The sequence below is a fragment of the Platichthys flesus genome, chromosome 3, assembly GCF_949316205.1.
Source record: "Platichthys flesus chromosome 3, fPlaFle2.1, whole genome shotgun sequence".
In the NCBI taxonomy this organism is placed as follows: domain Eukaryota; kingdom Metazoa; phylum Chordata; class Actinopteri; order Pleuronectiformes; family Pleuronectidae; genus Platichthys; species Platichthys flesus.
The window spans coordinates 16,677,920-16,692,100 of NC_084947.1; the positions used below are offsets into that span (position 1 = coordinate 16,677,920).

A 14,181-nucleotide genomic window follows, 5' to 3' on the forward strand; every position below is an offset into this window, starting at 1 on the left:
CGAAAACATGAGAGCCCATGCTGCTTTGCTTGGAAATGCAGAAATGGCTGAAAGTACAGCACATACTAAAATAAATGAATCTAATGGGATATATTGTCTTACTATAAGTGATTCAAATTATAACATGATATCATTTTAAATCAGAAGGAACTATTCCCTGGAAAATAATAATATCTATACCCTCATCCTACAAGTTCTTACAATGACCAAACACAAAGGTTACTCTCTGTCTCTCACTTACGCAAGATTATCCTGAGTTCACATTTTAACATTTAAAATCCTCCTCCTCATACCTCTGCACACACACACACACACGCGCACGCACACACACACACACACACACACGCACATGCAGAGCGTGGCCAGCAGTCTCTGTGGACACGTAAGATTTTTCCATCTAGTTGAGGTCTGCAGAGTGGAAACTCTATCTGTGAAGCCTTATTTTCTCTGTCAACACATTTTGGTAGAGCTCCTACCAAAATGCAGAAACAGAGTAAAAGGCCATCTACTGTATCTATCCCAGTCAATGACCATAATCTACTAGATATACAGAAAAAAGCTATAAATTACTTCATTTATAAACAATCGTAAACTGTGGCCTTAAACAAATACGTTAGTTAACCACAAAAACCTTAACATTAACATATAGGAACTGTAAAACTATGAGGATCATCACCAAGCAGAGACCATATAACGGTGCACAGTTATAGGCTTAGTGCAAAAACATATGCAGTATATACTACTTCTGTAAATGACATATTGTACACTTCCCTGTAAAATGCTGTTACACACATACCTGGCACTGTTATCCAGGCATAGGTATTCCCGGGGGTCAGCAGCACTAGCTTTGGAGGTCTTCACTCCTTTATCAATGAACAGACCAGCCTACAAGGAGAAGGTTTGATGACAGTAAATAACATTTTCGACATTGGTTGCACATCTAAGATTGACCACCTGTTTCTGCTGGATTTAAATACTATGAAATATATAATATAGTATATTTGATAGTGTGGGACCTGGGGCTGCAATAAATGTATTTTAATTAAAATGCTGTACAGGTCAGTGTAGAAAGCAGTAAAATGGGGAAATATAATTCCTTTGAATAATGTATAAACATCAACTTACATGTATGATTACATAAGTTTTGTGTGTTTAAAAAAAATTACTATAAAATAAATGGAGTAACAAATGTAATGTGTGTTTATTTGCTATGTATATGGAAAGCCGTGCTCTGAGTTGGCCTTGTGGTATAAGTCAGGTATAGTCTTAAACCTCAGGGCCCCTTCAACTATAAGAGAGGCTGCTGTGGTCACTGCCTGGACAAAGAAGTTACAGTTCACCTGCCTGACTTCACTCCTTACACAACAGAGCACTATTATAGAGCATGTGCTTGTGTGTGCATGTGAGTGCTTGTGTGTGTGTGTGTGTGTGTGTGTGTGTGTGTGTGTGTGTGTGTGTGTGTGTGTGTGTGTGTGTGTGTGTTTGTGTGTAATTTTTAGCTTGAACTGAGTAATTAAGCAGAGAATTATGTGCAATCCTTCTTTCACCAGTTATAAACACTGTATATATAAAACACTGATTTGAACGTAAATGGATGAATACAAGAATATGGCTTGAAAATATGCAAGACAGATGATACCTTGAAGTTGGAGTGAACACGGTTGTTGTAAAATATCCCAAGGGGCGTGAGCTCCGCCTTGGTCTCTCGTACCAGCCCATGAGAGTCTCCAGTGGAAGAGCTGTGGAACACGAACCATATGCCAGCATCCTGAAACGGGAAGGAAGAGAAGAGGAATGAGGTGATAGACAGGACAAATCACATTTGCGGGATGACAACAGGAATTTCATTATCTGGGCTTAGAAACACTTCTTCCATAGGAGGATGTGAGTGAAATACAAAAACAGTGAAACGCATTAAGCATAAAGTAGGCATAATGTTGTTTTCTGATCAATGTTAGTTTTAGATTCTCTCTCTATTCCTTTTATTAGCAAAGATATCTTAGAAAAATATGTGTTTCAGGCCATTACACTCTTGAACTTTGACGCTTGACCAATCAACTCCAAAGGCTAATATTATGAGCATACCCTTCAAATATCCCCACCAAGTTTCATTAAAATCTGCACGTGAGTTATAGAGGTATTTTTGTGGGTACACACAAAAACAGAGAGACACACACGCATAGGTGAAAACAATACTGGGCTATGGGGTAATAAGTAGAACAGGGCTGGATATCATTTTGTTCTCATATTCGTCAGGTCCCACAGCAACAATAAACCAGGTCAGAGTTCATACACATTTTGACCAATGGATTTCCATGACTTTTCCATGACTTTGCACCAAATTTCAATGACCAAACATTTTGTGAAATCTCGCTGTATACATGAAAAAGTGACAAAATTTAGTATTTAAGCTAACAATGAGAATTCCAAAGCATGAGACAATAGCTTGTTTGAGGCCTCTGTCTGACCCATGGCATGTACTTTTCGTTTTAATATGGTTAAATCTAAACTTCCCTGTCATAGTGCATTCTCCCGCCCGCTCCCCCAACCAACTTTTCAATTGGTATGAGATTGTATGCCTGCTTATATTTAGAGCATATTTCTTTTAAAAGCTTATGGATTATTTAAAACTCAGCTTAACTGAACAAAATGAAAATATGAATATAAAAAATATCCATGACTTCTCCAAAACTTTTGGGATTTACATTTTTTCAAGCACTTTTCCAGGCCTGGATATAAACATTTGACAATTCCATGGCTTTTCCAGGTTTTTCATGACCGTAGGAACCCTGCCAGGTGGAGTTCGTATGAGCCCAATGGCTCATTAAAGTTTATGGTTCATCAGACATAGACAGTCAATCTAAATATCACATGAATACCCCCTACCAGAAAGCAGTGTACTGCATACCCCTCCCATGGGAACTTCCACATTGCTTGTGCCCAAATGAAAAAGAGATGAGTGAGGGATCTTCATCTTCTATCTTCATATATTAGGAGTCTCACTAGTTTATTGCACCCTTCATAAAACACTAAAGCATGTTAATTCCTGTTTTATTGATGGATCACTTCTTTATGAAATATAAATCTTTAATTATTATTATGCGGAGTTCAGCAACAGCAAAGCCACAGCACAACAGGTCCTGCTGTATTTCACTAAATGACTCTGTGTTGGTCATTCATATTTTTCTTAATAATTTCTAAAATCTTGCTTTGAAGCAGTTTGCCTACATAACCCTGATCTTATTACCTGAGAGCCAGCAGCTGCATTGCTGATGAGGTTGTTGTTTGGGTTGGTGATCCAGAATGTGGAGACTGCCCTGGAAAACACCCCCGCCACACACAGATGAGGACAAGGAAACAGAAGTAGAAGGGAGATGAAAAGAGCAGTACCATGACATGTCTGGGACTGACTTATGAGAAGAAGATAGATCAGAGGGATCTTAAAACAATTCCCCTGACAATCCACCTCTCCAACCTAAAGCCTGGATGGGGCGAGTCCTGCCAAGACTCACAATTAAACCTCTGGAAACAGACTTTGCCGTTTCCCTCACTGAGGAACTTTCCTGTTCTTCCAGCGACATAAAAACATCCCGTTGAGAGGGAAAGTTGTTAGTGCAAGGATAAAAAAAACATCCTGCCAATGTCTCTCTCACACATTTTTGCTAATGACAGTATCTCTTTCAAGGACACCGACCTGCTGCATTCCCTCAAAGTATGTCTGCTACATCTCACCAAGTTTCCCACACTGACACCAACGTCAAAAATGACAAGGACACATTCACAAGTTGCACGAATCGTTTGTGCTATTTTGCTCCTGTTGTTTAGTTTTTAAAGACATTTACCTTATGTATTCATAAGGTAAAAGGTAAACACCAATAATAGCTATAAAATATATCTATTTACTAATTCCAGAATTGTTTCTCTGTCATTGTGTGGAAGGTACAACTTGAGAACTGTTCATCTTATCAACATCAAACTTGGCATGTGTTTTGTTAAAGGTCCAAGGATGAGCTGTGTCAGATGTGGTGCGTCACATTCAATATCAATAAACTTTGAATAAACAAGCAGCCAGCGCCTTGCAGGTTGTGTCGCTCGCTTAACCGACCTCTGAAATGACTGACATGCAAAGTATGACAAAATGTAGTCATTCTTATATGTAAACCACACATATGAAAAGTTATAAAGATTAATCAGTTTTCGTTTTAGGACAAACGTTGACTCGGTGTGACAAAACAAATTCCAGTTGTTAATGGATGCACAACGGCTCCAATGCAGATAAATCAGGTAGGATGAACGCAAGGTCTTTTAACTTCACTTTGAACCACAGACTGTTTATAAAAAGCTCTGTTCACAACATCTAGCATGCAATCAATAAAAGTGAGAGTATGTTGTAGAATTGTTTCAGGAGGACTCACCAATGACAAGGAATAAGTTTGAAGTGGCTATGGAGCATCAACAAAGGCCAAGAAAACAGACCATTCCAAAGAGGCAGGTTTAGAATGGGCACTGCACTGGTGTTTATAAATTGAGGAGTCATGCGTTTGTATCCTTGGTTCTTGACTTGCAGTGCTTGCTGAGCAAATCATTAGACTGCAACAGCCTTGATAATTGTGCAGAAACTCTGTCTGAGCTGAACTCCTAGAGCTATAGTATGTCATTATATTGATATCTTACTTGCACTCTGTGCTGGGCGAGGGAGTGTAGCCCTTGTAGACTTTGTCCTTGATGCTGGTGCACAGGGTGTCATTGCGGTCAGTGGGCAGCTGAGTCCCAGGTCGAGTCAGCAGGCCAAGGTTGTGGAAGAAAGTGTTGCGCTGCTCGATCCCATCTTCGAGGAAAAAACAGTGACCCAACGTGTCATAACCTACAGTGTCCTTCACCTGGGTTAAAGAGAGAAGGAAACAAGACACAAGAGAAACAATTTAGAGCAGAGGAGGATTTTCAGAGGAGAGTTCTCAGCTGGAGAGAATGAAAGTTGGTTTTAAATCCAATTCAGAGCTCTCTTTCCTTTTTCAAGTAGTGGCAAGTTTGCACCTTATGGAAATATCCAGAAAATCCTGGTAAACAAGACGGCAAGGACAACATTTATTAGTCCATCCTGGATTCCCAAGCAACCCACAGGAAAATAAAGTACATTCCGGTCGCTTGATGCCAGCCTCCTTAAATACCAAAATTCCTGAAAGAATTTCCTACTGAGACCTTTTTTTTCTTAAATCCACCTGAAGCTATGAAGAGAATGATGGTATCAAGAGAGGTGCTGAAGAAGACACACAACAAAAGAAAATCCACATGGACATTGTGCCAGAGAGGAACCAGGAAAAAACTGAGTCCAACGATGCCATCCAAAACCTTGGACTTTTGACGTACAACAAGGGAACAGATTTCCCATCATGCCTGATTATATGAGAAGACCTCATAAAACTGTGGCGAAAATTGAAAAACAATAGCCTCTTACGCATTTCCAGTTTGGGTCTTTTTTTTGCAACAAGCCCTTATTAATCTCAATCCTTATATTAGCCCGTACTAAAATCTTTTTGGTTGTGAAGTGAAGAGCACATATTCTGTTCAGATTCTTCAAAACTCAAACAGATTTATCTTGGAGAATTCATAGTTTATTTTCTTGTAAAATATTATTGAATGTTGTTTGAAAGTTTAGATTTGTTTTTTCCTCACAGTATTACCCCAAACATCACACACATAAACACACAAAAAACACAATAATATAACACATTTGATTTTACTTATGAAACAAGAACAAAAACATATATATAAAGAGAATGAACGACAGGTTCTATAATGGAGAAAATTATGGGACAGGAGGGTTTTAAGACAGAGCTTAAAGAGAAGAGATGGAGGAAACAAGTGATTACAGTGATCCAGTAATGGAAGATGTAATTGATGAGAACTCAACAGTCAGCATCACATGGTACTCATTAGTAAGAGCTGTGGGTCTAAATTTGTGTTGTTTCCCTAGTATCTCATACATCATACACTTAACTCATCACAGACGCACACTTGACTTACCAGCAACCCATTGGTGGCATGGATGGTGAGACAGCGGGAGAATGAGTGGTGTATGGAGAGTCCTTCAACATAGGTGGGCTCCCAGTAACCTCCCCTCTGGTCAACGTCCCCGCACATGTGGAAGTGGAGGGGGTAGTGGTCCCTCTCTGCCTGTTGACCCATATTCTTCAACTCCACATAGGACAGATGCACTGACGAGAAGTTACCAAAGATCTGATGGCATTGGACAGAGAGAGCAAATAAAGGATAGAGTGGAGGATTTAAAAACTTGAAAACGGATGGTGCAAGAACAATGAGTTATTCCACAGAGAGAAAGTCACTTAAACTGATATTGTGGAAGGTAACAAAAGGTAACATTCTGCTACAAAGGTAAGCAAAGGGTCTGGTCACACTGGTCCAGTTAAAAGTTTAGATCTTCAGTCAATGATCCCACTGGGATATGAGCTATAGCTTTGCTGGCACCCTGCTCAAGTGAGTCAAACTTGTCCAGAACCACAGATGCTCCTCTTTACAAATACAAGATGCAAGGGAGAAGCATAAATTAACATCTACGTCGAGGTGGACACATGCATAACACAAATGCACTGACGAGCAAATTTGGTCAAACACTAACATCAACAAATAATCAAATATTCTGTGAATATGCTATACAATGCTCTCTAGGAGGCCTTTCTGTCGGTATGGCAAAATCCACACTGTCTGGTTCCTGTTAAGGAGGTATTGGCCAATCCCTCCAGCTAACTGTAACTCAACCACACACACACAAAAATACTCAGTTACCCAGAAAACACAATGCCAAGCTCCCCCTCTGTTCCTCTTAAATGATTGCTGCTATGAGACACCCATGCAAAGAGAGTTCTAAGAAATATACTTACAATACATTACACAACATAAGACAAGACTACGAAAGGCTTTATATCTGTGTCCAGGTGGGAGCATTGTGACCAATAGATTGAGGACAATTTGCTGTGAGTTCTGTGTGTGTGTGTGTGTGTGTGTGTGTGTGTGTGTGTGTGTGAGAGAGATGGTGCTCTTATTGAGGTCTGTTCGGGGGGGGGGGTTGGTAAAGTCAATGTTTCAGAGGCAGATTGTGTAATATGAGTTTAAGTGTTTTCGTTGGAGACAGTTGTGGTGGAATGAATAAAAAAAAAGTGTTTATTTTGTTTTGCCCGAGGGGGACAAGTTACATCAAGCCAAAGGAATGTTATTGTCTATTTGCCACAAATGTTAAAGGAGTCATACCATCATTAAGTAAATTGAAATGAACTCATTTGCCTACATAGAGAGCAACAGAAGTCCAGGAGGATAAGATGCTCCAGTTATTGCTTTGCTCAACCGTGATCCGTCCTCTTTTCATCAGGTTATGTTCCGATTTATAGGCTGCACATCTTTTACAGAAGGAGCAGCGGCCAGAAAAATAACAGCTTCACATGTCGCAGGAGAAATGAGAAAAACAGAGGGAATGGCAGTCGGAGAAATTGTTGGACCTTACAGAACGAAATGAACTGGGAACATGAACAACCCCTCTCATTTAGGACAGCATATAAATATAGAATGTATGCACACTGGGGCTCTGCAGTATGGAAACCGTCAAGCATGTTACTGCAGACATGTTGACCGTGGAGGAGGCTCAGTGAGCCCCTCCAGGTGAGCCAGGGAGAGGGGACTGGGGGAGACACACATGAGTGAAGCTAATAGAGGAGATGCACATGAGAGAGACCAAGAAACCAAAGCTGACACGCCAGCAGAAATGGCTGAATTTATGTCTGTAGTTAAGTGTTCTCCCCTGGTCGCAGAATAAAACTTTAAAGCCTGAATTGTTTGTCTCTGGCTGTTGTTGTGAGACCCCGGTGGCATCGTTATATGCCACAGTGACCCTTAATGAAAGTCATGCAGACACTAACATCAGCAAATACACAGTTTAAACAACAGCCGGTGTTTTTAAATTAAAAAACACAAACACAAATAAAACTCACCTTGATGTGGCCTCCGTAGGTGTCGTGGTTGTAGAACTGACACAGGTTGTCTCCATAGCAGGAGTTTTCCATTTCTCCATAAATGAGAATGTTTCTGGAGAGCAGAGCAACTTCGGCGCGCATGTCCACTCCATCGATGATCTCTCCCACGTGGTTATACTGCGGCTTCCCTGAGCAGCACAGAGTAGACAGGTTGGTTCTCAGTCACATGCTAAAGGAAAAGTCTTGCACACAATTTGACAAAACCTGGAAAAAGTAATTATACAAATGTCAATCACTTCATTCCAACCCCCCCCCCCCACGCCCCCAAAAAAACTGAAGGAAACTTTTTACTAAATAAAATGGCAAAGCTTCACATCTAAATGAAACATTAACCTTTCCATGAACACCAAATCCAAAAATGTTATGTTAAAACAAACAGGTAGTCGCATCTCATGTAATAAAAAAGGTCACCATTAAAAACCACCAACTGCCAACCACAGGAAGTTTCCCATGCAGCACACATCCAAACAGCCATCTACCCACGCCCTCCAGATGCCTAAAAACAATAGTAGTCTAATACATGTGAAACAGAGAATAATCAACTTTTCGAAAATGTGGAAAGAACCCGTGCCCAGAGGAGTGCAGATGCCAATGTTAACTTTCAGCTGTTCTCCAGCTGGTCAGCCCTTCCTCACAACAGCGAACTCAAAACGAGGCGCGCAAGCACACACAAAACCAATACACCCTTCTCTTCAGGAAGGGAGTAGGCAATTGTTGACAACGGAATGAGATCAGGAAACGTGTGTGATAAAGAGATGGTCAAACAAGTCACATATTGAGAATAAAATGAGAGCAGCAGCATAAGGAGGAGGATTCTGTTTTCCCCCACAGAAATAGATTCTATTAGTGGCGGTAGCTGACGAGGGGGGGTGCTTTCTTAAATCACTGCAAATAATTTTGTTGCCAAGTGCTCTATGAAAAATAAACAACTCAACTGAACAGTGTACAGCTCCATTGTTTCAGAACAAATCACATGAAAAAAGATTTTACCCTCACCATCCTGACCTGGTTCAGTCAGTGTTTCATTTCAAATTTCATATTATTCCAACCAGAACGGTAACGGACATGAAAGCAGCATCATCTCATGCTCAGCTCGAATGGCAGGCACACAGAGAGTAAAGAGACAGTAAAACTGCTATTGGTTTATTGATGGTTCCCTCCGATGTGGCAGGATTTCTCCTGGAGCTCCTGGGGCCAGTCTGACAGTCAGGTCCATTGTGTGTTCATGTGCTTGAGTTGTGCAGCACAAAACTCTAGAATGATATTTTACCAATTTTACATGAACAAAAAAACCAATATGTGGCGAGCTGCAATAAATAAATCAATGCATGGACACGGTGTCTAAAAAGTTCCGAGTGTTGAAGTCTTTTCGATTCAGAAGTTTGTCGAGACAAACTAAACTATAATGTGTAACCACTTTCTAGATAATTATTGCTAAACTCTGGGATGTAGAGCAGAGGCGATGAAACCAAATCCGTTCTATCAGTAATTTTAGCTGGACATGTTTTCAAACCATAACCAAACAGAAGAACAGGACAGGGCATCTCTCCAGAATTAGAAAAACTACAATTGCAAGCCTTGTATTTGCTCAATTCTACTCTTGACAAAGTATTAGTCATGAACGTGTTCACTAACTTTATAATAAGTTTGCAATGCACTTTTCAAAGCTCTACCTTCCTTTTCTCTTCTGTACTTCTCTCATTTTACCAGGAACTGTGTAGCTCAAAATGGACCCTTGCAGTATAGCCGACTCAGATTTCAAGCCACCCACACATCCACACATCCACACCCCACAAACACACACACAAGATAGCAGAGTGGACCAACACAGGACAAACAACCAGTCAATTTCTGTTTGCAGTCCAGAAAGCGATGCTGATCTCTCTCACCTTGTATCCTGACCTGTCTCTTGGTGCAGTGAGGACAGGGCAGCAGGGTAAACTCTTCAGCTTGGTGCATGGAGTAATCTGTACTGGCAACAACAATTTGATTCCCAGGTTTCCAGGTCGGCTTAACTTCATCCTGCAGGTTGAGCACCACCTGGTCCACAGCATCCACCTGAAAGCCCGAAATGGCAAAACCTGCAGGGACACAGCAGAGCACTTGATTTAAAAAAAGCATGACGCCCACAGAGAAGCACGACACAGAACAGAATCTGATGCTTTGATCGTTTTTTAATTAATGTTTTTAATGCCCTTGATATGAAATTGAGGTGAGCCATGATTATCAACATGTACAGTTTAGATTTTTGGCGTTGTTCTTTTCACTAGTAGCCACAAAAGATCCTACAGAGGACTTCAAAAAAATACAGAAAATAACTGAACATCATAAAAAGTGTTGGAAAATACCATTTCTCCATCTATATCTATCATATCTCAATGAAGAATTTATTTCCACTGAAGTGTAAATTAGTATCTGGTTTCTGAATAGCTCAAAACCACTTGAAAAAGAGACTCAATTCAATATTTGTATAATATCACATTTTACTACCTTTCACAATAATAATGTGTCACTTTCAAAATGTCCTTAACAAGGTGTGGGCATGCAATTAATAAATAACACCTAAGGGTGTGCTTCTCCTCTGCCTTAAGACCTTGTATTTGTCATAACAGTACGGTCATAAAAATACTGACAGTCACACAAACACAAGAATGTCTTTCATGTTGCGAGGATTGATCTGTAAACCACTTGGCCTAGAGTAAACCTTGCTTTTGAGCCTGTCTCTAAACCCTTTACACTTTCAAAGAAAGAGAATCCTGACATGTTCAGCTGGACAGCTTACACAATACCGACTCCGGTTATTTGGACAAATTAAGTCAAACACAGACCAGCTGCACAAAATGATAGAGAGCACAAACACTAATATAAATAATAATTATAACTTCATTTGTATAGCACTCTTCTAAACAAGGTTACAATGTGCTTCACACAAAGGTCCATGGCAAAATGAAGAACGGATATTAAATGGTTTGTATTTATAAAGTACTTTACAGTACAGTTTGCCATTCACCCATTCACAGACACATATTCACAGAGTGCTTCTTTTTTGTGCTATGATAGGCAATTCGGGGTTCAGTATCTTGCCCAAGGACACTTCGACATGCAAATGGGGAAGACTGGAGATCGAACTCAAAGTAATGTAATTTCCTCATTTGTAATAGCTGTATACACAAAAAAAAAAAATAGACTTATGTAGAAAATCTTAAGCTGTTGCTCACCATTCTTCCATTCGCTGTAGGCGGTTACCGAGAAGCCCACTCCGTCCACCGTGGTGAAGTTGCGTGTTGCAAGAGCTCTGCCTCCCGTGTCATGGTTTTCATGTTCCCTAACGTCCTCTGAACATGACGTGTTGCCGCCATCGACCACAGAGACCAGGGCCCACGCCTGTCTGAAGAGACCGGAGGGATGAGGAGAGAAGTGGGAGAGAGAAGAGATCAAGTCATTGTCAGACATAAAGTATTTGATATGGATGTTTCACACATCCATTGCATCAAATAACCAAGATCTGGGCTGTAGTTTTCCACACACTTTCTTTGGATGAGGAAATTAATATTCAAGGTCTTGTTCTGAATTCAAGTTCTATATATTTGTTATTAAATATTTTACAATTATATATATATATATATATCAGCCAATACATAGTATCTGTTTGAGAATTTTTTTTCAGTCCTTAATATTGTAATCGGCATCACCACCAAAAAATCCATATTGGTCAGTCGCTCTTCATTACTCACTTTGTCATCTATTGTCATCTTCACATTTGTAGCACACAAACACAAGTACCAGTGTTTTAATCCTTTTGCAGGCTCACAGAGTAGTTCATTATATTACGCAGCCCAATTGTCAATGCTATCGATGAGAAATTAATTTTGCAATCTACGGGTACTTTACTTGCAACAGGAAACCTTAACAAACATGTGAAACCCTGAGATGCAATGCATGCTGTGAGCTAGCACCCAAATCAGTGTAGCAGGATTTTAGAGTTTCAGGGTTTACATAATATCTTACAGATGCAACAGTTAGTAGGATAAAGGGTGTGACCTGAGCTGAGTTATAACGCTTCTTTGTGTTAGATTGTCTGTGTTCATCCCTCTCACACACGCACGCACGCACGCACGCACGCGCACACGCACACGCACACACACACACACACAGACACAAATGTCTTACAATGAGACAACAGATCATTACAAGCAGACATTTCAACAAGATATCTGAAAAACCGGATTAAAGAAGCTACTGTGTGCTACCCTGTAGGAAAGCTAATGCCTGTAATGAGCCTGAAGTAGCACAGTAGGGGAAAGAGGAGCAGGAAGCTGAATATTAGTGCGAATGTCCTGTAATATAAAAAGACAGTGAGAGGGATAAAACTAAAGCATATCTGAGAAGCAGGAGGATTATTAATATGAGAAGAAATGATTACAGGAAGGGTGTGCGTGTGGCCGGGAGGGATACTGGTTGTACCTACTACCAAGTCCAAAGATTCAATCTAATCCTCCCCAGGTCCTCCCTTCTCACTCCACTTGCCACTATCTTATAAAGCAGGAATGTAAAAAGAATCATTCTAAATGAGATTACAATGATTGAATAAGCATGAACAACAGTCGAGCGGAGGAAATCGAGGGTGTGGAGGGCGAGTGGGACTGGGTGTGTTTAAGGGCGTTTGACTTAAAACCAGACGGTGTGCAGCCTTCAATTGTTTCAAATGTCATGCCCTTAGCTTCTTAAGAATGACTTCTTTCTTTTTTGTTGTTGTCCAGCATCAGCTGGTTGAGTCCAAACAAGCATAAAATGTCCTTGCTATTCATGGTTTCAATAATATTTTAACACCATTGTTCTAAACTGTGACCTGACCTTTTCACTCTATGTCAGCACAAACATGTTGACCCTGACCAACATGACCTTCTACCACAATTTCACCACACAAAAGCCTATTTTTACACTTATGGAATCCTGGATATTCAGCTGTACATTTTGAAGGACTACAGGAGAGTATTCAGTAGAAGAGGTCTGGTCTGCAATAGACACAGCTTGAACCACTCTAAATACAGTAAACAGTATCAGGGGCAATTTCCTAAACTCACCTTTACATTTACATTTCTAGCTCAGGTACTATACTTTCCACAGTGGAGCCCACAGCTCCTGGCACATTTGAACACTTTAGTAAAAGTAGTAAATGCTCCATCTATTCCTTGGAGAATGATCTTTGGAATAATCACAAATAATTAAATATGTGTTCCAGAGGGACTTAGGGACTTCATATTCCCAGTGTTTACACACTAAATCTCCCTGGGTTTTAGCATCAGTCAGTGATTCTCTTAGGTCCAACATGCCTCTGTGCTAATATCTGTCTCAGTGCGTAATAATTGCTCCCACTGGCATAACCACAACCAAAACACATGTCTTTGTAGATGAAAGAGCCCCTGTGCCGTGTCACTGTGCACCCCACTGATTCACAATCAAGATCCATCTGGAGATCCACTCTGCTCTTTCATTTCAGCCCCAGTGTGTGGCTTTTCCTGTTGGGGAAAAATATCAAGGAAGGCCCCTTTTCTGCCTGTAGGCTGCTATTAAACAGTCTGCGCACCTTATGTGTGAATCAGAAGATGAATCCAACAGTTAGAGAAAATAAGAGAGGGTGGGTGTTTCACTTTTCAATTTGTTTTAACAATCTCATTGTTTGACCGGATATAGGGAATGTGCGGAGGCCAGAGGTGAATTCACTACAGACGCACATGAGCGGGTGTTCATGTGCGTCTGAGCGCTCTTCTGAGAGGCGACAGAGGGGTCAACAGGCACGAGGCAACACATTACTGGATCTGTGCCAGGAAGGACAGTTGACGCCACTAAGACCAACCTATAGTAAACCGAGTTTGTTTTACCTCCACCAAGGAGGTTACGTGTTTATTGTAGTTTGTCTGTGAGTTCGGTTTTCTTAAACTAAGTGGAAGGGTGGGGATTCTTTAACATTGAGAGATAGTGAAAAATAATGGAGAGATGAAATAATGTAGAGATCTTAATGAAACAAAAATTTAGAGTGATCATTTCTATGAAAAGACGAGATTTGGTGTTGATTGAATAATGATTCGGATGATATGATCTCAATATATGTTAATGCCATGTGGTGATAACTGGCCAA

General features: G+C 40.4%; 1 protein-coding gene across 1 annotated transcript in view; it reads right to left on the reverse strand.

Moving 5' to 3' along the window:
* cemip2 (cell migration inducing hyaluronidase 2) overlaps nucleotides 1–14,181 on the reverse strand; it is a 29,536-nt gene that overhangs the window by 9,041 nt on the left and 6,314 nt on the right. The window contains exons 5-12 of the mRNA XM_062382222.1: nucleotides 11,261–11,430; nucleotides 9,932–10,123; nucleotides 8,001–8,170; nucleotides 6,025–6,237; nucleotides 4,675–4,880; nucleotides 3,248–3,317; nucleotides 1,640–1,768; nucleotides 797–885 (exon numbers count right to left, since the gene is read on the reverse strand). Of these exons, the coding sequence (XP_062238206.1) occupies nucleotides 797–885; nucleotides 1,640–1,768; nucleotides 3,248–3,317; nucleotides 4,675–4,880; nucleotides 6,025–6,237; nucleotides 8,001–8,170; nucleotides 9,932–10,123; nucleotides 11,261–11,430 (1,239 nt within the window). The remainder of the gene's footprint in view (nucleotides 1–796; nucleotides 886–1,639; nucleotides 1,769–3,247; nucleotides 3,318–4,674; nucleotides 4,881–6,024; nucleotides 6,238–8,000; nucleotides 8,171–9,931; nucleotides 10,124–11,260; nucleotides 11,431–14,181) is intronic.